Here is a 26,552-nt window from a genome sequence, read left to right as displayed (position 1 = left end):
TTCATTTATATGAAATGTCAGAATAGGCAAATCCATACAGACAGAAAGCAGATTGGTGGTCCACAGCGGGTTGGGGGACTGGAGGCTTGGAAAGGGACAGCTAATGCATATGGGACTTCTTTTGGGGGTGATAAAAATGTCCCGAAATTAGACATAGTGATGGTTGCACAACTTTGGGAATATACTAAAACCACTTAACTGTTCACTTTAAAAAAGTGAATTCTGGGGCGCCTGGGTGGCTCAGTTGGTTGAGCGTCTGACTTCGGCTCAGGTCATGATTTCACAGTTTGTGAGTTCAAGCCCCGCATCAGGCTCTGTGCTCACAGCTCAGAGCCTGGAGCCTGCTTCCAATTCTGTGTCTCCCTCTCTCTCTCTGCACCATCCCCACTCATGCTGTCTCTCTCTGCCTTAAAAATAAATAAAATATTAAAAAAAAAAAAAGTGAATTCTATGTTATGTGAATATCACAGTTAAAAATAATAATAATAAATCCAGTGAAAGTTTAACCTAGTATTAAATAAATGAGAAATCTATTAAAACATATAATAACATGTTAGAAGTTTTAAAAACATGACAAAGAATATAAATTTTTGCCAGAAGCCAACATTATCCTACAACTCAGTTCCCTTAAAAAACAGGGACTGTACCTTTACACACCAGCAATAAATAGATTAAAAATGTAATTTTTAGGGGCGCCTGGGTGGCTCAGTCGTTTAAGCATCCAACTTTGGGTGAAGTCATGATCTCACAGTTTGTGGGTTCGAGCCCCGCATCAGGCCCTGTGCTGACAGCTCAGAGCCTGGAGCCTGCTTCAGATTCTGTGTCTCCCTCTCTCTTCTCTCCCCTGCTTGTGCTGTCTCTAAGATAAATAAATGTTAAAAAAATTTTTTTAATGTAATTTTTATATTATACCATACAAGGTACCTAGAAATAAATATTCAACAAGTGGAACTTTATGGATACAATTATAATAATTTATTAAAATATATTTTAAACATTAATACTAAATGAAAAGATTTATGGGGTGCCTGACTGGCTCAGTCGTTAGAGTATAAGACTCTTGATTTGGGGGTTGTGAGTTCAAGCCCTGTGTTGGGTGTACAGATTACTTAAATAAATAAGCTTTAAAAAATGCAAAGATTTATATATCAAATTCATGAATAGAAGAACTCAATATCATTAAGATAGCAATCCTCCCCAAGTTGACCCATGCAATTTAACAAACAGATTCTAACATATATGTAAAGGATTGGCCAAGAGAATTATGAACAATGCCGTAAGAATTCCCTACCAGATATTATGGATTAGAAATAAATAAGTCAATCTCATCTCAACACCCATTAAATAATGACTGAATAACATTTTGGGTAGATATCTTTAGTCCTTTTTTCTAATATATGTATAAACAAAAATATATGTAAACTCAAATTAGAACCACACTATACATACTATTTTTAATCTGCTTTTTTCATTTAACAATATATCATAATCATTTTCCCAGTCTATAATAGCTTAATAATCAACTTCTAAGAACAATTTAAACAACAAGGTAACATTAGTGGTGGAGAGACACAGTAGTGTACTGCACACAGCAAAAGGAGTAGATCCAGGGCCCAGATCCATATTAATATGCAACTGTTTAAGTCAAACACTAAGTACCTAAAAGGATTAACTATTATATCCATAAAAGCAAAGCAAATACTGAAAGAGGGTAAAAACTGATGAGAAATATTAAAATGTAAAGAAACCATGAAGGAGAGTAAAGGAATGAAATAAACTGACAAAACTGGTAAATCCTAACTCCCAGAATAGTCTGCCAAGAACTCCATCAGACCAATAACCAACAACTCACACCATATCCCCAGGAGAAGTCCGAGCTGCCTTCAGTGGAGATCCCTGTGCCTGTATAACTTGGAAAAGCAGATCTTGAATTCCCAGTGTCAGCTGATGTAAAAGGTGATTCTTGTGTGATGTCAGACTCACTAAATGCCCAATTTGGAAGGAAGAGAGAAAAAAGAGAAATTCTTATATTTCCTCAAGTTTCTGTAGCATTAACTATTCAGCAATTTATTAGATGACAAGCATATACACAAATATATCTATCCACAGGAGAAAAATAAATGAAGAACTTATCAATTAAGCATCATGGAAAAATCCTAGCTAATTCCTGCAGAATTGATGACAGTGATTCTAAATAATTCTAGTCGTAGTTTACAATAAATATTTTTTAATATAATTTATTGTCAAATTGGCTTATATACAACACCCAGTGCTCATCCCAACAGGTGCCCTCCTCTTTCCCCTCTTTCCCCACTCTCCCCCACCCCCATCAACCCTCAGTTTGTTCTCTATATTTAAGAGTCTCTTATAGTTTGCCTCCCTGCCTCTCTGTTCGTAACTATTTTTTTCCCCTTCCCTTCCCCCATGGTCTTCTGTTAAGTTTCTCAAGATCTACATATGAGTGAAAACATGATATCTGTCTTTCTCTCACAGACTTATTTCACTCAGCATAACACCCTCCAGTTCCATCCACGTTGCTGCAAATGGCATGATTTTATTCTTTCTCACTGCCAAGTAGTATTCTATTGCATATATAAACCACATATTCCTTTTTTTATTAAAAGATTTTTTTAATTTTTTATTTATTTTTGACAGAGAGACAGAGCATGAGTCGGGGAGGGGCACAGAGAGAAGGAGACACAGAATCCGAAGCAGGCTCCAGGCTCTGAGCTGTCAGCACAGAGCCCGACGGGGGGCTCGAACTCACAGACCGCGAGATCACGACCTGAGCCAAAGTCAGATGCTCAACCGACTGAGCCACCCAGGCACCCCAAACCACATATTCTTTATACATTCATCAATTGATGGACATTTAGGCTCTTTCCATAATTTGGCTATTGTTGAAAGCACTGCTATAAACATAGGGGACATGTGCCCTTATGCATCAGCACTCCTGTATCCCTTGAGTAAATTTCTAGCAGTGCTATTGCTGGGTCATAGGGTAGTTCTATTTTTAATTTTTTGAGGAACCTCCACACTGTTTTCCAGAGTGGCTGCACCAGTTTGCATTCCCACCAACAGTGCAAGAGGGTTCCCATTTCTCCACATCCTTGCCAGCATGTGTAGTTTCCTGATTTGTTCATTTTAGCCACTCTGACCAGTGTGAGGTGGTATCTCAGTGTGGCTTTGATTACAACAAATACTTTAACATTCTACTTATAACATCTACCCTTGAAAACTAAAAACATTTCAGAAATATGAAAGTAATATCTGGACTTGTGTGGCACTTTTACAGTTTACCAAGCACTTTTATAGATATAATCCCATTTATTCCTCCCAACAACTTGGTGATGTAGAAGTCAACCCCATTTTAAAGACAATCTATTGAGTTCTAGGTTTTGAAATTAGTTTTTATGATTATAATTTTTCTATGATACCACATTGCTTCTCAGAACCCTCTTTGAAGTTACAGAATGATAAGTGCAGCTAATACTCACCATATGCCAATTATTGTGCCAAGTTCTACATACTTTATCTCATTTATATTTACAACACTCTTTAAGAGATACTATTACCTGGTAAGTAACTTGCCTAGTGTTACTCAGCTAATAAGTGGCAGAACCAGGATTAAAAATCAGATCTGTTAGACTCCTCCTGAGTCTTGTCTTTTAACTATGTAATAATACTACTTTAAGGGTTATAAGTATGATGTTTTCATTAGCTGTTCCAGAATAAAAGTTGAATGGTACTGAAAATGCGATAAAAGTCCTTGTTTTGTTTCATTAGTTCAAGATTAGATATCAAGCCCAAGCCAAAACACACACACACACACACACACACACACACACACACACACACACCACTTTTGCCATTATCCAGTGTAATAAGCAAACAGTACAATTTGTGTTGTTACCTTTGGGAACTCGTATCTTTTTCATGGCTGTCATTGGTAGAAGAAATTTCATCCAGCTGCTCTGGAAGGGGATGATGATTAATAGCATGTTTTGTTATTCCTTTCCTGTGAAAGATTTTTTAAAAAGTTATATTTCCTGTAAAGAAAAAAACATACTTTCAGCAGCTTAACCTACAAGTTAATCACCTACTTCCTGCTGCTCTGGGACTGCACTGTCCAATACAGAAGCCACTAGCAATTAGCAGTTAAAGTGTGGTTAATTGGTGTGATGAGCATCATTGGATGTTGTATGGAAGTACTGAGTCACTATACTGGACACCTGAAACTAGCATCAGACTGTATGTTAACTGGAATTCAAACAAAAACTTTAAAATTTGGTTAGTCAAAAATGGGATGTGCTTTAAGTTTATAACACACAGGATTTTGAAGGCTTAGTATGACAAGAACGTGTAATGGATCATTGATAGTTTTATCTTGATTACATATTAAAATGATAATATTTTGGATATACTAGATAAAAATATATTCTTAAAATTAATTTCACTTCAAACTTAAAATATAATAAGTTATAATCACATACCTATTAGAATAGCTAAAACAAATTATGGTAATAACACCAAATGCAGGCGAGGATGTGAAACCAGATATCTCATGCTCTCCTGGTGGAAATATAAATTGGTACAGCCACTCTGGAACAGTCTCACAGCTTCTAATAAAACTAAACACATGCATTTACCATAAGACCTAGCCATTCACTCTTGAGAACTGATCCCAGAGAAATGAAAACTTACGTTCACACAAAAATCTGTACACAAATGTTTGCAGCAGTTTTATTTATAATTGAAAAAAAATGGAAACTGAAATGTCCTTTGATGGGTGAACGGTTAAACTCTGATATATCCACATGATGAATAAGATTGAGCAATAAAAAGGAGTGAACTATTGATACATGGAACAACTTGGATGGGTTTCAAGGGCATCATGCCTGGTGAAAAAAGCAATCTCAAAAGGTTACATACTATATGATTCCATTGATATAATGTTTACAAATGACAAAACTATAGAGGTAGAGAAAAGATTAGTGGTTACCAGAGGATGGAGAAGGGAGTGGAAGTGACTATAAAGGGGTACACAAGGACATTCCTTGGTGGTGATAAAAAAGCCATCTTGATTGTACTGGTGGTTACACAGTTCTATAAATGAGACCAAACTGCACAGAAGTCTATATACACATACACAAAACAGTGGATATAAAGACTGATATAAAAACTGATTTAACAGTATTGTACCAATATCAGTTTCTTGGCTTTGACACTATACTAGCTACATAAGTTGTCATCTTTGGGGGAAACTGGGTGAAGGGTTCATGGGACTCTACGTACTATTTTTGTAACTAACAGTGAGTCTATAATTAGTTCAAAATAAAAAGGCAAAAAATTAATTTTATCACTTTCTATTCTTTTAATGTGACTATCTGAAAATTAAAAATTATATATGTGGCTTATATTATATTTCTATTGGACAGTGCTGCTCTAGGGAATTCAACATGTACATTAGAATAAACTAAGGGGTTAATTATTTTATGTTCAAGTCTTAATCTTCCATAGCAGACTTTCCTCCCCCACAAAATTCTGGAATAAATTAAGTTTAGGAAACATGATAGTCTAAACAAAGTACACAGGTTTCTTTATAAAGGGTCTTCTCAGGGTCTTTAATATGCCAATGTATATTATAAATCTCTAATATTCTTATTTCACAGAAAGGAAAGTGAAGCACAGAGAGACTAAATAACCTGCTTAAGGTCATATGTCTAGGAAGTGATGGAGCCAGGATTCAAATCCAAGTACTCTGGCTCTGGGGCTTCTCAGAGCAAATGAATAATTTGAGAGTTTAGTGAATTAGACCATTTTCATATATAAAGATAAAGCTAAGGGCCCCAGCAGCAGAGCTTGTACTTTAAATTATTTCTCAAATGGTAGGGATGGACAGATGATTAAGAGACAGATGAAAAGATGCTCAACATCACTCATCATCAGAGAAATACAAATCAAAACCACAACGAGATACCACCTCACACCTGTCAGAATGGCTAAAATTAAGAACTTAGGCAACAACAGATGTTGGCAAGGATGAGGAGATAGGGGAACAATTTTGCACTGTTGGTTGGAATGCAAACTGGTGCAGCCACTCTGGAAAACAGTATGGAGGTTCCTCAAAAAATTAAAAATAGAGCTACCCTACAACCCAGCAATTGCACTACTAAGTATTTATCCAAAAGATACAAAAATGCAATGTTTATAGCAGCACTATCAACAACAGCCAAATTATGGAAAGAGCTTAAATGTCCATCATCTGTTGAATGGATAAAGAAAATGTGATATATATACACAATGGAATACTACTCAGCGATCAAAAAAGAATGAAATCACCATTTGCAACAACGTGGATGGAACTAGAGTGTATTACGCTAAGTGAAATAAGTCAGAGAAAGACAAATACCATATGATTTCACTCGTGGAATTTAAGAAACAAAACAGATGAACATAGGAGAAGGGAAGGAAAAATAAGATAAAAAGAGGGAGGAAAGCAAACTGTAAGACTCATATACAGAGAACAAACTGAGGGTTGCTGGAGGGGTGTTGGGTGGGGAGATGGACTAAATGGGTGATGGGCATTAAGGAGGGCATTTGTTGGGATGAGAGCTGGGTATTACGTGTAAGTGATGAATCACTGGGTTCTACTCCTGAAACCAACACTACATGGTATGTTAACTAACTTGAATTTAAATAAATTTACTTAAAAAAAAAATGGTAGGGATGGATTTGTGGAGAGCTATTTTTTACTCCTCTTATTCAACAATCCTACAACCAAAAGTTGTCTTTGAGACAGCGGCAGTAAACAGAAACGTGGATTCCAGCTACAAGACAGAAATTTAAGACATTTTTTAGTCTGTCAAAGAAATCTCTATAAAATGACTGTTAGGGGCGCCTGGGTGGCTCAGTCGGTTAAGCATCCAACTTCGGCTCAGGTCATGATCTCCAGGTTTGTGAGCTGGGAGCCCCGCGTCGGCTTCTGTGCTGACAAATCAGAGCCTGGAGCCTGCTTCAGATTCTGTGTCTCCCTCTCTCTCTGCCCCTCCCCCACTCATGCTCTGTCTCTCTCTCTCTCCCTGTCAAAAGTAAACAAGCATTGGGACACCTGGGTGGCTCAGTGGGTTAAGCTTCCGCCTTCGGCTCAGGTCATGATCTCACGGTCCGTGAGTTCGAGCCCCACGTTGGACTCTGTGCTGACTGCTCAGAGCCTGGAGCCTGTTTCAGATTCTGTGTCTCCCTCTCTCTGACCCTCCCCCGTTCATGCTCTGTCTCTCTCTGTCTCAAAAATAAATAAACGTTAAAAAAAATTAAAAAAAAATAAAATAAAATAAACAAGCATTAAAATTTTTTTAAATAACAGATAATACCAAAGAAATATTAAATGTAATAGCATTGTTATTACATAAGAAAATGCATTTTTAGAAATGCATACTGCAGTATACAGGGGTGAAATGATAGTGTCTGGGGTTTTGCTTCCTTATTTACAGATGATGGACAGAGAGGCTGAAAAGAGATAAAGAATATAGATGAAGCAAATATATCAATTTTTGATCGTTATTGAATTTGGGGGATAGGTGGTTCAATATATTATTCACTATACATTTATATTTGAAACATCACTTTTTTAAATTTTATTTTTATTTTTTAAAATTTACATCCAAATTAGTTAGCATAAAGTGAAACAATGATTTTAGGAGTAGATTCCTTAATGCCCCTTACCCATTTAGCCCATCCCCCGCTCCCATAACCCCTCCAGCAACCCTCAGTTTGTTCTCCATATTTGAGTCTCTTCTGTTTTGTCCCCCTCCCTGTTTTTATATTATTTTTGTTTCCCTTCCCTTATTTTCATCTGTTTTGTTTCTTAAAGTCCTCATATGAGTGAAACTTATCACTTTTTAAGTATTAAAGCTGTATGTTGAAAACTTTTTTTTTCAAGCTCTTTTCAATATCTATAATTTGGAACTATTAGGGAGAAAAGGAAAGTTACTTCTTCAAAGCAAATTATCATAATGCCAAAAGTAAAAATTGTTTTTATTTTACTATCATTTAGATACATATAATCTTCATTATCTTCATTATTCACATCATATTCTCCTAGAGAATCACCTTTGGAGAGAGTGGTCTTTAAGGAGTATCAAGTCAACAATAGAGAACAAGTAACAGAACTATACTGGATCAGTAATTCTGGCCCACTAAGTGCCTACCAGCAATTTTTTTCACAAAAGATTTTTTTTTTTGCTACTTTCAGAATGGTCAGAACTAATTATAAAAGCAGACTTTTAGCTACGACCTGTTCCCTTTGTTTGGAAAATGACTTTCTTCTTCCTACTTCCTAAAAAGCTTATTATCTGAATTGCTACTGTGTAGATATCTTATTACTTAGTAGATAATAAGCTTCTGTAAGGCAAGAAGAGATCACAGATTTTCTTTGTATGGCTATTGTAGCAAATAAAGATGGGAAGGGGCAAGAAAATTGCCAATTACTAAGGATCTACCCTGTGCCATTATTTTATTTCTTTTCTTTTCTTTTCTTTTCTTTTCTTTTCTTTTCTTTTCTTTTATTATTTCTTAATGCTTTTATTTTTGAGAGGGAGAAAGAGACAGAGCTCCAGCAGGGGGTGGGGCAAAAAGAGAGAGGGAGACACAGAATCCGAAGCTGGCTCCAGGCTCTGAGCTGTCAGCAACCCATGAACCGTGAGATCATGACCTGAGACGAAGTCAGATGCTTAACTGACTGAGCCACCTAGGCGCCCTTGTGCCGTCATTTTAGATATGCTTTTAGATAAGGTGTTAGTCCTATATTACAGAAATGAATGCTCATTTAGTAATTTGCTTAAAAGACACATGGCTAGAGAAGAGCTTAGCCAGAAACCCAGAGTGACTGAAAATTCCACGCTTGTTATTATCATGTATACTTAACATATTTTTTTAATTTTTTAATGTTTATTTTTGAGAAACACACACACACACACACACACACACACACACACACACACACAGAGTGTGAGTGGGGGAGGGGGCACCGGGAGGGGGAGACAGAGTCTGAAGCAGGCAGGCTCTGACCCCTCAGCACAGAGCCTGATGCGACCCTCGAACTTAAAAAGCACAATACTATGACCAGAGCTGAAGTCAGATACCTAACCAACTGAGCCACCCAGGCGCCCCTATACTTAATATTTAATTAATAAATGTATAATTGCTAAAATTACATAGCTCAATGGAGAAAAAAAGTTGGGATTTGAGGATTAAAAGGCCAAGCTCAAAACCTATTGGTTTTATAATCTTAGGATGTGTAACCTTTCTGATGTTTCAGCTTCTGAAAAACTGAAAGCTAATCATACCCATCTTACAGAATTGTTGCAAGGGATCAAAATGTGAAAGTCTTTTTGAAAGTGTAAAGCATTAATAAATGCAGGACATTATCATTACTTGCTAAATTACACCACCTCACCAAGGGTGGGAGGGGTGTATTTCAGCTGCAATATATACTCTCTAAAGCAAAACTTATCCTTAAAGATTCTGATGTTTAATTACAAAAATGGGGAAACAGAATGTATAATGATTATGACCAAGGCTTCAGGATCAGATTGACACCAGGTTTGTGTGCTCCACCACTTCCTGGCTGTGTAATCTTTGGCTTGCTACAATCTTTAAAAATCTGGGATCGTTATCTGTAGAATGTGCAAAATAATATTCTCTATTCTGGTATCCTTCCTAATAGGATTAAGTGAGCTAATGCATGTAAGCAGCTTTGCACGGTGCCTGGCACTAGATGTATTCAACTTTTTTGTAGCACTCAGCTATTAGTAACTTCTCGATAAGTCAATGGCCATTGACAGTGAGGCATGAAACACTGAGTAAGCTACAAATGCCAAAGACCCAGTCCCTGAGTTCAGGAAGTGCAGCCCAAGAGGGCCAAGCCCTAGGACAGCACAGGAGACATGCCCTTAGCTGGAGATGGAGGTGGAAGGGGAGCGTCCAACAAGGCTGGGAGGAAACAGTTCCTTCCCCTGCCCTGAGAAAGGAAAGGTGGGAAGCGCTGCTTGGAAGGGGTCTCCAGAGCGCCCGCTGCCCGCCTCAGCCTCCCACGGCCCCGGTTAGGATGGCTGAGCAGTCCACTTACAACTCCAAGCTCTGTGGCACCGCCTTCCGGGTGTATCTGGAGATCATCCTCCTCTTCCTCCTCTGCCGCGGAGGGGGCGGGCACGCCAGGGTCGGGGCCTCGGGACCTGGCCCTCCCGCCGGCTCCGGCCCGGCCCCCTCCCGCCACCTTCCGGCCCCGTCACGCCCCGTCGCCTAGACTCCGGACCGCCACCTCTCCAGGGTCCCCACCCCTCTAGCCCTCCGCCCTGCCTGCTTCCCCGCGGGGGCGGAAGTGACGAACGTACCTGAGCACCCATCTAATGTTCCCGCGGACGCGCAGCAGTGACGTTGCTGGGAGTTCCGGGGCGAGCGGGTGTTTCAGGGGTGTCGGCTAACCTCAGGCGCCCGAGAAGCGTCTGGCCTGACCTTGGGCCGGACTTGGACTGCTACTGACGCGGTAGGAGGGGCGGTCGAGGAAAGGTGCCGCAGCCGAGACGCGTGGGGCAGGCCCGAGGATCGTAAGCGGAATTGGCTTCAGTTTGTCGGATGGAGGGAGGAAGCGTAGTCTGAGTCAAGAGCGCTAGCCTTCAGCTCAGCCCTCTGCAGCTTGGCCTCTTCTCTTTCTGTGCTCTGGTTTTCTCACCTGTACAGCAAGGAATTAGGCTGAGTGGTCTCGAAGCTCCTTCCAGTTCTGACACTAAATTCTTCATAAAAATGTGTGCTTGGCATTATGGGGCGGGTCGACAGAATTATCTGTTGCTCTGGGTTGAGAAGCCAAATGATTTGGACAGACGGCGGTGACTGGATGCAGGTTCCTCTCGACTTCGTTTTATTAGTCCTTTAGAAAACCGAGTAAGGATAAAAATCGAATTGTGCCTTACAGTGGACTATCCAGTACAGTGCCTGCCTTTACCAAGCCTTGTCTGGCAGCAATAGTGAGCTAGCACTTTTGTTTTAAGGAAAACCCTTAGAAAATCGATATCTATCTAGGGGCGCCTGGGTGTCTCAGTCGGTTAGCGTCCGACTTCGGCTCAGGTCGTGATCTCGCAGTCCGTGAGTTCGAGCCCCGCGTCAGGCTCTGTGCTGACAGCTCAGATCCTGGAGCCTGTTTCAGATTCTGTGTCTCCCTCTCTCTGACCCTCCCCCATTCATGCTCTGTCTCTCTCTGTCTCAAAAATAAATAAAGGTTAAAAAAATTAAAAAAAAATAGATATCTATCTGCTCTTAATATACTGGAGCTGTACCCCCTGAGACCTGAAAAGGGAGCAGTTTTAGGACAGCTGTAGGATCAAGAACCGTGGGCAAATTATTTTGGGGTGAGATGATAGGACATGAATGTTTTGTATTCCCCTGTGCCATACAATATTCATAAAAAGAGGTTGAAATTTTGCAGCCTAAGGGCGATTGCTCTTAAGAGCTTTCAAATAATAACAGTTTAAACTGGGGAAGGATTTTAGAAATGAAAGAGTAACATTCTCATTCTACAGTTAAGGAAAAGGCCCCAGAAAAAGAAAGTGAAGTGCCGAAAGTGACAACTAATTAGTGGCGGACCTGGGACTTTTGATAGTATTGAAACATAAAATGTTATTGTAGTGTTTCTCAAAGTGTGCTACACACACTACTGCTAGTGCAAGGGCAAACATTTTTTTAAAATTCTTACACGCCTATTAATTTGGGAATGTGACACTGGATTCCCATTTACTGTATTATATCAAAAGTTCTTTTAATATAATTTCAAGTATGAAGAACATAATTTTCAGCATAAAAACCTCATTAAAAGAATATTAAATAGGTGTTACTATTAATACTTGATAAAGTCAAAAAATTAAAATGATAGTATGTGGGTAACTGAATTTTGGAAAACAATGGAATCATCTAGAATCGTTTGAGAATTTGGATATTCTGCATTATTCTATGTGGTTTATGTTATTGAAACTTTAAATGTAGTTTTCAAAGAATGGAAGAAAACATGAAGCTTGCTACAGTGGAAGACACTGTGGAGTATCACCTATTCCTGATACCAGATGAACCAAGAGACCCAGAAAAACACAAAGAGATTCTTCAAAAGTATATTGAGAGGATAATGACCCACTTTGCACCTATGCTGGTCCCCTATATCTGGCAGAATCAGCCTTTCAATCTCAAATACAAACCTGGAAAAGGTATGGCTCTTTTACTTATTTTGATTTGATACATGTGAATTTTAATTCTGACAACAGTGATGTGTAATAGACCATAGTTCATTCAGTGTTGTCAGGAGATTTATAACCTGAACTTTTTAGATTAGTGATGCTTGCTTATATTTGGTTAAGCCCTTAAACTAACCAAAAAAAATTTTTTTAAATTCATTTGATGAAAGCTTTCTAATAGTAATTACCTTAGGAACCTAATACATACTCAAAATGATTGAACCGTAGCTATTCTTTGGAACTTTACTTTTCTATGCTAGAATGTATCTGGGTACCTGTACTAAACACGTTCAGGCATCTGCTTCCTTAACCATAGCCTCCTTTAGTGGTTACTCTGTATTCCTTGCTCTTGATCATGGGTTTCGTAGGCTGCCTTTTTTCACACAGTTGGCTCTACTTGACTTATAAAGAGCAATCATTGGGCTTAATGACCATTATTTGCCTCTCAGAAGTATTTTGAGGTTCTTTCATGCTTCCTTGTGTTGTTGGTGCTTAAGATCTGACCTCTGGCCAAGTATGGCATTTTTTGTTTTCATTTCATATAGCTTTAGTAAAATGACTCCTGAATAGGTGACCAAGGCTCTGCTCCAGGGTCTTATTTCAGGAGTCTAGCATCTTTTGATACTGTCAGTCTAGGTCTTGATTTCGTGTTTATCTGTTATCTTTTGGTTAGCAGTTGCCACATGTCTTCCTTTGTGTTCATTTTATTGAACCCCTGTTCACTGAAACACATGTAATATTTATTGGCAAGAACACTCTCACAGTGGCACAGCACATCCAAGACCAACTCCTTATCTGTTTCCTAGAAAATCATTTTTACCCAATGTTTTCTTGTTTTCCTTAATGGCTTTGCTATCCACCTAGTTATTCAAGCTTGTTAGTAATTCAGAATTGTATTCACCTCTTCACTTCACCATAGTCAGGCACTAAATCCTACTGTGGTTACTCCTAAAATATGACCCTTTCTATACATTTGCTTGGCTACAATCTAGACCCTCTTAATCTCTTCATCTGGAAGATTACAGTAACCACCTAAGTAACCTCTCTGGTTCCAGTATCTCCAGTTCTTCACATTGTTGCCAGTTACCCTTGTGAAACACAAATTTGATCATGTTACTCTTCTGCCTAACATCCTTCACCAGTTCCCCATTGCTTCTGGATGAAGTTAAAATTGAAGTTTAATATATAAGGTAGATAAAAATAGACACTTTAATTGGAGCTTCTCTAGTTGAAGAAATTTGAGAGACCTGGGGTGAGGTGAAGAGTTAGTTGGGATGTTCTTCCCACCTTTTTTTTTTTTTTTTTGCCATGGCAGCTCTAAAAACACTCTATAATGTGCTTGTTTGACCCTTAGTCTGTTAATGTGGTAGATTACATTTCTTGATTTTCATACACATTCCATTCCATTCCAGGAATATATTCTACTTGGTCATGGTGTACAATCCTTTTCATGTGTTGAATTTAGTTTGCTAGTATTTTCTTGAGGATTTCTGCATTAGTATTCCACGGAAATTGGTCATGGTTTTCCTATATTGTCTTTGTTTGGCTTTATTATGAGGGTAATGCTGGCCTCATAAAATGAGTTTGGCAGTGTTCCCTCCTCTTCAGTTGTTTGTAAGAGTTTGAGGAGGATTGATGTTAATTCTTCTTTAAATGTTGGTAAAATTCTGGGGTGCTTGGGTGGCTGTCAGTTAAGCATCCGACTTCAGCTCAGGTCATGATCTTACGGTCCCTGGGTTCGAGCTCCGTGTCGGGCTCTGTGCTGACAGCTCAGAGCCTGGAGCCTTCTTCAGATTCTGTGTCTTACTCTCTCTCTGCCCCTCCCTTGCTCATACTCTGTCTCTCTCTCAAAAATAAACATTAAAAAAAAAAAGTTTAAAAAAATGTTGCTAAAATTCTCCAGTGAGCTTTTCTCTGTTGGGAAGTTTTTTGATTACTGATTCAGTCTCTTTCTAGTAACCAGAAGTAATTCAGTCTCCTTCTAGTGATCCAGTCTTGATATGTTGTGTGTTTCTAAGAATGAACTTATTTCTTCTAGGTTATCCAATTAGTTGGTGTACAATTGTTCATATCATATGTTTCCTTATAGTCCTTTTTATTTCTGTAGTATAGGTTGTTATATTGCCTGTTTCATTTCTGATTTTAGTTACTTGTGTCTCCTTTTTTTTCTTACTAATTTAAGATTTTGTAAATTTTGTGATCTTTCAACAAACCAGCTCACCTTAGTTCATTTTTTTTCTGTTGCTTTTCTGTTCTCTATTTCTTTTATCTCTGTTCTAATCTTCATTATGTTCTTCTTTCTGCTAGCTTTAGGTTAGCTTTTTCTTTTTCTAGTTCCTTAAGGTGTAAAGTTAGGTTGTTGATCTGAGATCTTTTATAACTATAAACTTCCTCTTAGCACTGCTTTTAGTATGTTACATCTTTGTTTTCATTTGTCTCCTTGTATTTTCTAACTTCCTTTGTGATTTCTTCTTTGACCTATTGGCTTGTTTAAAAGTGTATTAAGTTCTACATATTTTTGAATAATGCACTTGTTTAAAAAATTCCTGCTCCATCTAAATCTAGCTTCCTGATATTCCTAGAACACTTTATTGTCTGTCATGCTTATGTGCCTTTGCACATGCTATTCTCTTTTTCTGGAAAGCCTACTTCTGGTCATTCTTCCACATGAACATAGCTCAGATATTCTTTATGGTCACAGAGCCCTCAGTGCATATGTGCATTCATTATCTTGTTGTTGTTGTTGTTGTTTCATTATCTTGTTTTGAGATGGTGTGGTTGTCTTGTCTCCGGTTGTCTATGGGTCCTCAAGGGTGGGCTTTTTATATCCTGTTCAGGGTTGCAACCCCAGCTCCCAGGTGTGGTACCTACAGTATAGTCAGTCAATGAATGTTCGTTTAACTGAATGATTACTTGTATGTTTATGTGCACAGACAAGTTTATTTGGTTATATGATTGCTTTTCTCTTGTTTTTAGGAGATGTTCCTGCTCATATGTTTGGCATGACAAAGTTTGGGGATAACATTGAGGATGAATGGTTTATTGTTTATGTAGTAAAGCAAATTACAAAGGAATTTCCAGAGTTAGTAGCAAGGTATTAGTTATTTTAATAATCTAAAGGAATTCTCTTGTTGAGACTGACCATATTTTTATCCATTTAGTAAAAATTTTTTGGTAGTCTGGTAGAGATTGAACAAATTTGAAACATAGATTTTGAAAGTGACTTGTGTGTTTTCTTCCTTTTTTCTTGTGACTTCCTTTTCTTGAGGAAAAATTAAAGTACATTGGAGAATTTAACTTCTAAATTTTTAAACGAAATCTGCCTATTTTAGCTTTTTAAAAATTATTCTCATTGTGAAAGACCAAATACAGATGGTAAACAAAGTTCAAACAATACCAAAGGGTGTACTGCTCTTTAAAAACAAAATCATAGGGGCGCCTGGGTGGCTCAGTCGGTTAAGCATCCGACTTTGGCTCAGGTCATGATCTCGCAGTTCCTGAGTTCAAGCTCCGCGTCAGGCTGGGTGCTGACAGCTCAGAGCCTGGAGCCTGTTTCGGATTCTGTGTCTCCCTCTCTCTCTCTGACCCTCCCCCGTTCATGCTCTGTCTCTCTCTGTCTCAAAAATAAATAAACGTTAAAACAAATTAAAAAAAAATAAAAAAAATAAAAACAAAATCATAGAAAAAATTCCATTCATATATACATATACATATACATTACAGATTTCTTTACTATGTCTTCCTTTATTTTACCATAGCGCGTACCCTCTCTCTGTCTCTCTTTCTCTCTCTCTGCATATATGTTGAGAAGTCACATACAGAAAAATTTAAAGAAAAATTAGTGAACAGTATTGAAAGCACAGTAGGTAACACTTTAAAATGGAAACTGATAGTTCTCTGTAATTACCAAGTTGTGTCAGCAGAGGGCGTTTCACCCATTTGCCGCATGTTATTCTAGTTTTCCTGTTAGCCCCCAAATTCTAATCCATTCCCCCAACCTCTTCCCCAGCTGAACAAAAAGAAAAACAACTCTGAAAATGTATTATTATATCAAAATTTCAAACATGAAAGTAGAGAGAATGAACCCACGTGTACTCCTCACTCAGCTCCAATAATTACCAATTCATGGTCTTTCTTTACCCATAGCTTTCCCCTCCTCCTTTCCCCTACTCCTTTTACATAACAAGATTATTTTAAAGCAATCTCCAATACTATGCCATTTTATCTTTAAATACTTTTAAGATGTAAATAGAATAGATAAGAACTCTTATTTTAGACACTACTGTTATCATACCTAAAAATAATTGTCAGTAATTTCTTCATAAATGATAGAATTTTATATGAACAAACTCCAAGATAGTTGTTTCTATCTTTACAATGGTAAATGGTAAATGGTAATAGGGGAGGGCAATGCCTTTTGTGTTGGATTCTGGTCTTTATATAATGATGGTGCATACCTACACAACAGGCCTATAAAGCTCTTTGACTAATAGGCATCTACTGTCTTGTTGGGGATTTGGTTTTTAAATTTTTTTTTTAAGTTTGTTTATTTTTGAGATAGAGAAAGAGAGCGTGAGCAGGGGAGTCACAGAGAGAGAGGGGGACACAGAATCTGAAGCAGGCTCCAGGCTCTGAGCTGTCAGCACAGAGCCCGACACAGGGCTCAAACTCACCAACTGTGAGATCATGACCTGAGCTGAAGTCGGACACTCAACCAACTGAACCACTCAGGTGCCCCTTGTTTTTAATTAGAAAAAGAAAGAACTTCCTCTCTGTCTCTGCCAGATTAATCTTCCTAAGGTAGAGCTCTAACCATTTTCCTACACTGCTTTAAAACCGTTCATTCCTTAAAAAAAAAAAAAAAAAAAAAAAGAATAGAATAAAACCAAGCTCATTCTCATTGACTCTGCCGACATTTAAAGCTCTTCCCAAAATGTTATAACTGTGCTTTTCTAGTCTTGTTCTTTACTAGTGCCATTCTCCAAATAATCTACCTTAAATAGACACCTCCATGATTTTGTCATTGCTAATCTCTCTCCCAAGAACATCTCAACTTTTCTCCGTATATCTCCAACCATAAAAAGTGAAAAAATCTAGAACAGTATATAGAATACGCTACCTTTTGTGTGACAAGAGGAGAAAATAAGAGTTTATATTCCTATTAACTAGATTATGCTTAAGTGAACCTAGAAGGATAAACAAAAAGTAACAATGGTTGGAGGATAGGAATGGGGCATATAGGGACAAAAGTAGGAAGGAAACTGTTTCATTGCAGAACTTTTTATGTACTTTTTAAAAGTTTAGCCATGTGACTGTCTTACCTATTCAAAAATTTAAATTTAAAAAATAATACAAATGAGGCAAAACAAAATTATCTTTCAGGGTCTAAGTAACCCTTCCATAAAGGCTTTCCTTATCTTGGCTCTATGTGGGTTATTTCTTCTTTTGACACCTAATTGTATGTTTTTCATAGTTGTGTCTGTTATTATTTACTTATGTACTTAATTTGTTCTCCTTATCATCTCCCTCCAACTCCTCTTTCAATCTTACAATCTCCCTGAGAGATTCATGGTGTCTCAAATATTTTGCTTTATTATAACAATCTGTACATAGCATGTACTCATACATTAACTAAAATGAAAGAGAACATATTAGAATAAATGTGTTTTGATTCGTAGCATATATGTGCTTTTTGAATGCATAATTGGAATTTCTTTTGCAAAAGGATTGAAGACAATGATGGTGAATTCTTGTTGATAGAAGCTGCTGACTTTCTCCCTAAATGGCTGGATCCTGATAATAGTGCCAATAGAGTAAGTGTATCCAAGTTTGGAAAATTTACCGAGATGAAATCATGTTACTAGTACCTAGAGTTTGTCAGTGCCCAGAATGAAAATTAAAATGTATCATTTTGCAGGTATTTTTCCACCAGGGAGAGCTGTGCATTATTCCTGCACCAAGGAAACCTGGAGCAGTATCCTGGTTACCCTCCACACCCCCTACAATCCCACAAGCTTTGAATATAATCTCAACACACCCAGAAAAAATTTTGGCTTCAGATTCTATACAAGCTGCTGTGAATAGGCGCATTAGAGGGTAAGAAAAATATTTTCAGTGCTAGTCAAAGAGCCTTTTGATTTAATGCGGTTCAAGTCTTCCACTGAATGTAGAATTTCTTTCACCTAGATTAATGCTCATTTTCATTCTGTCTTCATGAAAGTGACTAACAACAGATTAAATTTACATGTTTTAAAATTAAGGAACAGATGTATCTTTTAATTCTCAACCATAGATGTTATATTGCATAGATGTTATATAAGTATATATCCAATACTTTTGCATTTTTTTACTTAGATATTGTGGCTAAGTTCTATCTATATCCATAGGTAAAAATTTTGAGACCTTGGGGCGCCTGGGTGGCCCAGTTGGTTAAGCATCCAACTCTGATTTCAACTCAGGTCTTGATCGCAGGGTCATGAGTTTAAGCCCCTCGTTGGTCTCTACACTGGACGTGGATCCTACTTCAATATTTTTTGAGACCTTTAGGAATGAAAACCTAAGGGAGCATAGTGTGCTTTGTGGGACTCTGTATAGTATTCTTTGGTCTGTGTGGAACACTTTAGGCTCTATGCCGAAAAGACAGTCTTTACCTAATAACAGATTAGTTCAACCTTTCACATTTGAGTACCTAGGCAATGTTTACTACCATTCAAGTTTTAACAATATAAAAATCTCTCTTAACTTTGTTTCAGCATACTTTGTACCATTGTTTTAAAAGAATAAACTCTGATTTTATTCTTGTTCCAAAAAATAGTAGAGTTTTCATTTTGTTTTTACTGATCTACGCTAGTCCCTTTTCTTTATTTTCCATTTCTTCCTACCTTTTCTCTTTCTCTCTCTTCTTTTCTGCAGTTTTAGTGTATATAGTAGCTTTATCTTCACTTTCCTTGTCATTCAACATCTCTTGATGAACCAAGACAAGGGGAACTAAATGCTATAAGAACGCTAGATATTTACATATTATAAAATAAAAATAATTATGTTACCTGTCACAGATACCCAGAAAAGATTCAAGCCTCCCTTCATCGAGCACACTGCTTCCTTCCAGCTGGTATCGTAGCGGTGTTAAAGCAGCGCCCCAGATTGGTGGCTGCAGGAGTCCAAGCATTTTACCTACGGGACCCTATTGACCTGCGAGCCTGTCGTATTTTCAAGACTTTCTTGCCTGAAACACGAATAATGGCATCGGTAAGATAGCCCTCCTGGTTATTTGGTTCCTCACTAGCAAGAGAGTTGAACATCATTTTAATTGTGCACTAGAAAAAAACTGGAAATATTCTGCTTCCTCATCTCAAATTAATACACTTTTTTTTTCTTTTCTCCCATTCTAGTGGAGGAAGATTTCAAGAGATTTCACTCCCTAGTTTGTATCTAAATGTTTCCTAGATATTTTCTGGCCACATTTTTCCTATTTTGTTTTCTTCTTAAGAATAAGACATTTCATTTCTTCCAGAGAATTAAGAATTATTCTTTATCTAACAACCCACCCAAACTGCCATATAATGTAACTGATAAGAATTCCATTAGTGATAACTAAAAACAGATCATGCAGTTAATTTTATGGTATGTGAATTATTGTATCCCAATAAAGCTGTTACTAAAAAATGTAGGCAGTAAATAGGTTGGATCTTCTTTGCATTTCATACGAATATGAAGCTCATAAGTGGAACTGTGAAATGATATTGAATTTTTACTTTCAGAAAGATTCAATGTATTTTGTGTCCCAATGTCCAGGTTACTTTCACTAAATGTCTGTATGCACAGTTGGTGCAACAAAGGTTTGTGCCAGACCGGCGGAGTGGATACAAGATGCCTCCTCCATCTCATCCCCAATACCGAGCCCATGAATTGGGCATGAAGTTGGTAATGAACCATAAAATTTTATATTCTTCCTTTAGGTAAAAGGCCTCTTAATAAATAATGGCACAGTTGGGGCGCCTGGGTGGCGCAGTCGGTTAAGCGTCCAACTTCAGCCAGGTCACGATCTCGCGGTCTGTGAGTTCGAGCCCCGCGTCGGGCTCTGGGCTGATGGCTCAGAGCCTGGAGCCTGTTTCCGATTCTGTGTCTCCCTCTCTCTCTGCCCTTTCCCCATTCATGCTCTGTCTCTCTCTGTCCCAAAAATAAATAAACGTTGAAAAAAAAAATTAAAAAAATAAAAATAATAAATAAATAAATAAATAATGGCACAGCATAGAAAGTCTAGAAATATACCTTATTTACATGAGAATGTGGCTCTCAAACAAGAAGGAAAATGTGTTATTCAGGAAATGATAATAGAACAACTGAGAAGCTGTCCAAAAAGTTAAAGTTCATTCCCTCACACCTATACCAAAATAAATTCCAGGTGGATGAAATACTTAAATGAGAACATTGAAACCATAATATCTGAAAACACAGAAGAATTTTTGATAATTTGAGTAGAAAAGGCCTTTTTAAACAGGATCTGAAATCGGAAGCTATAAAAAAAAAAGACTGGTAACTTTATTAAAAATTAAGCATTTCTGTGTTGGAAAGAAAAATCCCATAGCTAATGTCAGAGGTAGTAAACCTGAAGAAAGCATTATATTTACAGTTTAAAAAAGAGCTAATTTCTATAATATATAGAGAGTTCCTGCAAGTCGGTATGAAAAGAAATACTAATTAATTAAAAGTGTTCAGAAACCATGAACTGACAGTCCACAGAAAAGGAAATACAGATGATTTTTAATTTAAACATAAAAATGTTGGCCCTTGCTCATAATAAAAGAACTGCAACTTAAAGCTACAAAATAGTGTTTTTTACATTTGGCAAGTATCAAAAAGTTTGATAGTATATACTGGATTGGTGGAAATACATATTTGAGATACTCTCAAACATCATTGATGGGAATATAAATTGATTCAGTCTCTTAGAACAGTTTGTCAATATCCATCAATTTATAAAGTACACAACTCTTCTCGGCATTTTCACTTCTAAACATTTATCCTCCATGTATTTTACATGTGTACATAGATCTGATGATACTCATGACAGTATTATTTCTGGTAGCAAAAGATTGGAAATTACCAAATATCTATTAGTAGGGGAATAGTTAGATAAATTAAACCTGCCTATGAAGTGAATTGGATAAATTTGTGTGATCATATAAAATGATCTCCAAGGCATATGACTTAGTGAAAAAGCAAGGTTTAGAACAGTGTGTATGCTACCATTTAGTGATGGAATAGGATATACAGACACAGATACACATCTGCTTGAGTGCATACATTACTTCTGAAAAGATACGCAAGAAATTGGTAACTATAGTTTCCTGTAGAGTGATCAGGAAAGCTCCCTATCTAATTTATTTTATGTGCATTCATTATATTTTTTAATCAAAGTACCCTTAAAATGATAAGATTCCTTCCCTTTACTATATCTAAGAGCATGGTGAATTCATTTATATTTTCTGTTAGATGAGAAGCCTTTTCTAAGCCTTTTTTTTTAAGCAAATAACAAATAAGTTTAAATTTCTGGTTTTGTGATCAGTGAGAAATCTCTTTGAAGAGAATAAGAATCTTTGTTTTGCATTATTTGCTTTCCCTTTATAATTTTTAGTAATCTCTATACAGAAATTGAAAAATTGGAGGGGCACCTGGGTGGCTCAATCAGTTATGCATCTGACTTGATTTTGGCTCAAGTCATGATCTCACAGTTCATGAGTTTGAGCCCCACTGCTTGGTATTCCCTCTCTCTCCCTCTCTGCCCCTCCCTGCCCCTCCCAGCTCATTATCTCTCTCTCTCTCTCTCTCTCTCAAAATAAATAAATAAACTTTTTTTAATGGAAAAATTAGAAATAATCACATTTTTCATAAAATTCAAAGTGTTATAAATGTCCATATGTCAAATGACCTAGTTCTTAAGTGTGACTAAATGGAAAGAAAATAACTTAATGATGAAAATTCTGTCTATTCCATCTAGGCTCATGGATTTGAAATCTTATGCTCCAAATGTAGCCCACATTTTTCTGACTCCAAGAAATCCGTCATGACTACCTCACCACTCTGGGCTGGCTTCCTTGAAAGTCTGAAAAAGAATGATTACTTTAAGGTAGGACTTGCAATGCATTTGTAAAACTGTACAGTCCAGGGGAAATCAAGCTAGTGAATTAGAGATCTATGGTCCATATTTAATGTATAACATTATTTAGAGAAGCTAGAGTTAAAAGGGACCATTCTAGTTCAGTGTTAATGAGGGAGTGACTATGAACTGTTTCCAATATTTTAGAAAAGTTAATAATGTTTATATAAAATTATGATAGTTATCATTTGTATCTGAAGAGCAATTTATGCAAATCATAAGGCAAATATGAAGACACCAAGTAGAAAATGAGCAAAGACACAGATTAAAAAAATTACAAAAAGACAACTAATAAATTTCTTGTAAAATATTTACTCTCACAAGTAGTAAAGATATATGTATCAACAGAATAATAGTTTTTCACATATGTGAAAAAGGATCTGAATGAGGCTTAATACTATTGAAAGTACAAATTAATACTCCCTATACATTGCTGGTAACATTGCATATTGATAGAACTTTAACTGGAAAGTAATTTGCTAGTGTGTTCCAGGAGCTATAGAAAGGTTCAAACTCAGAACCTTTACTTTGAATAATCTATTTTAAGGAAACATCCAAGAAGTAGAAAAGTCCATTAAGAATATGATGGTATATGAACAGACATTTCTCCAAAGACATACAGATGGCCAACAGATAAATGAAAAGATGCTCAACATCACTAACCCTCAGAGATGGTGAGGCTAAATCAGAATGGCTAAAATCTAAAACACAAGAAACAACAGATGTTGTTGTGGATGTGGAGAAAAAGAACCCTCACGCACCATGGATGAGAATGCAAACTGGTACAGCCACTGTGGAAAACTGTATGGAGGTTTCTCAAGAAATTAAAAATAGAATTATCATATGATCCAGTAATTTCACTACTGGTATTTACCCCCCAAAAATGAAAACACGAATTCAAAGGGATACATGTATTGCTATGTTTTTTGCAGCATTATTTATAGCCAAGACTATTTATAGCCAAGGGAAGCAACCCAAGTGTCCATCACTAGATGAATAGATAAAGAAGGTATGGTATGTGTATACACACACACACGCACACATATGCAATGGAACATTACTCAGCCGTAAAAAGAATGAAATCTTGCCATTTGCAACTAAATGGATGGTTCTAGAGGGTAGAATGCCAAGTGAAATAAGTCATTCAGAGAAAGACAAATACCATATGCTTTCATTCATATGTGGAATTCAACAAACAAACTAAACAAACAAAAAACCAAACTCTTAGCTATGGTTATCAGAGGGCAGGTGGGAGGATGGGTGAAGTAGGTGAAGAGGATTAAGAGTACAATTCTTGTGGTGAGCACTGAGTAATGTATAGAATTATTATGTTATATACCTGAAACTAATACAATACTGTATGTTAATTATACTGGAATTAAAAATTATTTTTAAATATCATATAAAGACTGTAGCAATATAGAAAAGTGCTTATGATATCATAGTATATTTTTGAAAGAGTGTAAAATATTAAGTACAAATGCCAAAATAAACATGCATGTGAAAAGCAGAAATGGCAGTGAAAATGAGATTATGCTATTTTTTGGTTCTATTTGTACTTTGTTTTATAAATTAATTACAAATCAATTATTTCTTAATAACCAATAAAGTACTAGAAAATGGTAGAAAATCTTCCAAATTGGAAAGAGGTCTTTAATGGTGAAAAGGATTAGGAACCACTACATAGAGCCTAGTCCCCTTGTTTGGAGAAAATGGAGCCCAAACAGGTACATTAATGACAAAACAGGGACTAGGACTCAGGCCTCGTGATTCCTGAACAACATATCATACACTGCCTCCCTGAAAATTGCTGGTGAGTGGGTAATTTCAGTGATACCATGTAAATAATGTTATGATTTTTTTCTTTCAGGGTCTGATAGAAGGTTCTGCTCAGTACCAGGCAAGGCTAGAAATGGCAAAGAACTACTTCCAACTCTCAGTAAACCGGCCAGAAAGGTGAGTTTATCGCTACCTAACCATGGCAGCAAGAGTGGTAACCTGCCAGATGTTAAGGAGTTGCTCACTCTTGAGATAGTTGCAGAAATTGGAATTGCTGTATTTAAAGAGTTAACGGCAAGGATCATGACTGCTGAAGGGGATGAACTCGGAGAGAGGAGGTGTTGTTACAGAAGATCACTGGATCTGGCACCCGTCGTCATCATCATCATCACCTAATGGCTAATGTTTCTTGGTACTTACAAAGTGTATTGGTACTTAAAAATTTGTTTGATCTCTCTTATAGTCCTGTGAAATAAGTATGATTATTATCATTCCCTAGTTACAGCTGAGGCCAAGAGAGATTAAGTAGTTTGCCAAAGTTCACACAGCTAATTAGTGACAGATGTAGGATTTGAACTCAGGCAGTCTGATATCGAGCATGTGCTTAATTCCTGTAGGAGCCCTTGACTGTGTTTAGCTACATTTAGGAGAGGCTGAAACATAGGATAAAGCAGGCAGTCAGCTTTCAAATCACATCTCATTCTAACCTGCCATACATTGCCTAGAAAAAGAAAGAAATGAACACAGGGTTGGCAGGAAATGGCACCCTTTTAAAATTTTATAAAGTCAAGTTCTCATAATGGTGGAGTAACATCTCCAACTAACCCCCTGCCAAGTGTAATTATAAACCCTGGATGGAATTTAAGAAACAGTTATTTGAAGACACAGTAGAACAACAAAATTGGGCCAAAATTGAAGGAAATAGAACCCTTTGAAAGAAGAAAATCACAATAGATGAGGTCCTCATTATCTGAGTTGTCACCTGAGGTCACTTCCTAGTCAGTGCAGCACCAAGGAAAATAGAGCTCAAGCAGAAAACTTTGGTCTTACTGAGCTCAGGAATCAAAGGTCAGATTTTGAGTATTGGAAAAAACTCAATTTATGTTTGTAAAATTGAATTTGAGATACTCAAAGCTATTAAATAATATAAAAGCAATGGCTTTTGTATATATCATGGTTAAAATGTCCCAAGTTGTATGTGTTTTTCATTTGTTGGACTTTTTTTTCTTTTTTCCCTGGAGGAAACTTAATTGGTTTTGAACTTCATTCATTTTGCTTACATCTCAAACATCACTTATTTGTGTAATAGAATGTTCTTTGAGGACTGGTGAAGCAAAGTTGATGCTGAGAGAACTCTAACCTCAGTGTCTGTGAGATAATAATGACTTTACAGCAGTCTTTACTCTTTCAGAAGTGTCTGCGTGTGTCTTTGTCCTGCTCCCATCAGTTTTATGGCAGTAATTGATGGTAAAAAGAGGATGCCTTCTTAGGGAATCATTTCAGAAAACTTGCTCGAGTCAGAAGAGGAAAAGAGGTGTCCTCATGTTTAGGAGAATCTGCCCCAGATGATTCCCATCCACCTCCGTGGGCCACTCTGTCTGTGAAGACACGTCACCTTACAGACTTGGGTTAAAGAGATGTTAGAAAATTAGACTCATGTGTAGGAGAATCAGGGCTCCTCACACAAAATAAGATAGATTGGTGGTTAGGTAGTTATTTTTAAATAACGGAAGTTTGTTAGGGCACCTGGGGGCTCAGTCAGTTAAGCATCTGGCTCTTGATTTTGGCTCAGGTCATGATCTCAAGTTTTGTGAGTTTGAGCCCTGCATCGGGCTCTGCACTGACAGTGAAGAGACTGCTTGGGATTCTCTGGCCCTCTGTCTCTGCCCCTCCCCTGCTTGCATGTGCTATCTCTTTCTCTTTCAAAATAAATAAATATTAAATAGATAGATAATGAAGTTTGTTGTTGTTACAAAAGTATTCACTCATTATAGCAAATAAAGATGTAATAAGGAAAAAATATATATCAGAGAGTCAACTACTGTTATCATTTTGATCTACTGCATTCCAGGATTTTTTTTCCCCATATCCATCTAGTTGATTTTTTTTAAATTGTACTATATAAAAATTTTGTATCCTGCCCATAATTTTACTTATTACCATCTTACATTTTCCAATGACATTAAAAAGTATTTATAAGTGTAATTTTATTTTATTTTTTCTTAAAGTTTACATATTTATTTTGAGGGAGAGAACATGAGTGGGGGATAGGCAGAGAGGGAGGGAGAGAGAGAATCCCAAGCAGGCTCCCTGCTATCAGTGCAGAGTCCGACACA

General features: G+C 37.1%; 2 protein-coding genes across 18 annotated transcripts in view; one reads left to right on the top strand and one right to left on the bottom strand.

Annotated features, from left to right (window-relative positions):
* Positions 1-10,352, bottom strand: part of FAM149B1 (family with sequence similarity 149 member B1) — an 87,440-nt gene extending 77,088 nt beyond the window's left edge. For 2 of the 9 annotated variants that reach the window (XM_045040146.1, XR_006587016.1), the window contains exons 1-3: positions 10,130-10,337; positions 3,914-4,018; positions 1,853-1,982 (exon numbers count right to left, since the gene is read on the bottom strand). In XM_045040146.1, the coding sequence (XP_044896081.1) occupies positions 1,853-1,982; positions 3,914-4,018; positions 10,130-10,176 (282 nt within the window). In that variant the 5' untranslated portion in view covers positions 10,177-10,337. Of the gene's footprint in view, positions 1-1,852; positions 1,983-3,913; positions 4,050-10,129 lie in introns of all 9 variants that reach the window. The other 7 variants (XM_045040149.1, XM_045040150.1, XM_045040148.1 and 4 more) reach the window with 6 other exon arrangements.
* An 84-nt stretch (positions 10,353-10,436) lies between these two features.
* Positions 10,437-26,552, top strand: part of ECD (ecdysoneless cell cycle regulator) — a 50,676-nt gene continuing 34,560 nt past the window's right edge. For 5 of the 9 annotated variants that reach the window (XM_045040139.1, XM_045040142.1, XM_045040143.1 and 2 more), the window contains exons 1-9: positions 10,454-10,607; positions 12,037-12,251; positions 15,255-15,372; positions 18,004-18,091; positions 18,196-18,374; positions 19,334-19,526; positions 20,073-20,201; positions 22,279-22,407; positions 24,308-24,393. In XM_045040139.1, the coding sequence (XP_044896074.1) occupies positions 12,047-12,251; positions 15,255-15,372; positions 18,004-18,091; positions 18,196-18,374; positions 19,334-19,526; positions 20,073-20,201; positions 22,279-22,407; positions 24,308-24,393 (1,127 nt within the window). In that variant the 5' untranslated portion in view covers positions 10,454-10,607; positions 12,037-12,046. Of the gene's footprint in view, positions 10,608-11,006; positions 11,025-12,036; positions 12,252-15,254; positions 15,373-18,003; positions 18,092-18,195; positions 18,375-19,333; positions 19,527-20,072; positions 20,202-22,278; positions 22,408-24,307; positions 24,394-26,552 lie in introns of those variants that run through there. The other 4 variants (XM_003994047.6, XM_045040144.1, XM_045040140.1 and 1 more) reach the window with 3 other exon arrangements.

This window comes from Felis catus, chromosome D2, assembly GCF_018350175.1.
Source record: "Felis catus isolate Fca126 chromosome D2, F.catus_Fca126_mat1.0, whole genome shotgun sequence".
In the NCBI taxonomy this organism is placed as follows: domain Eukaryota; kingdom Metazoa; phylum Chordata; class Mammalia; order Carnivora; family Felidae; genus Felis; species Felis catus.
This window is presented reverse-complemented; position numbering and strand designations above follow the sequence as displayed.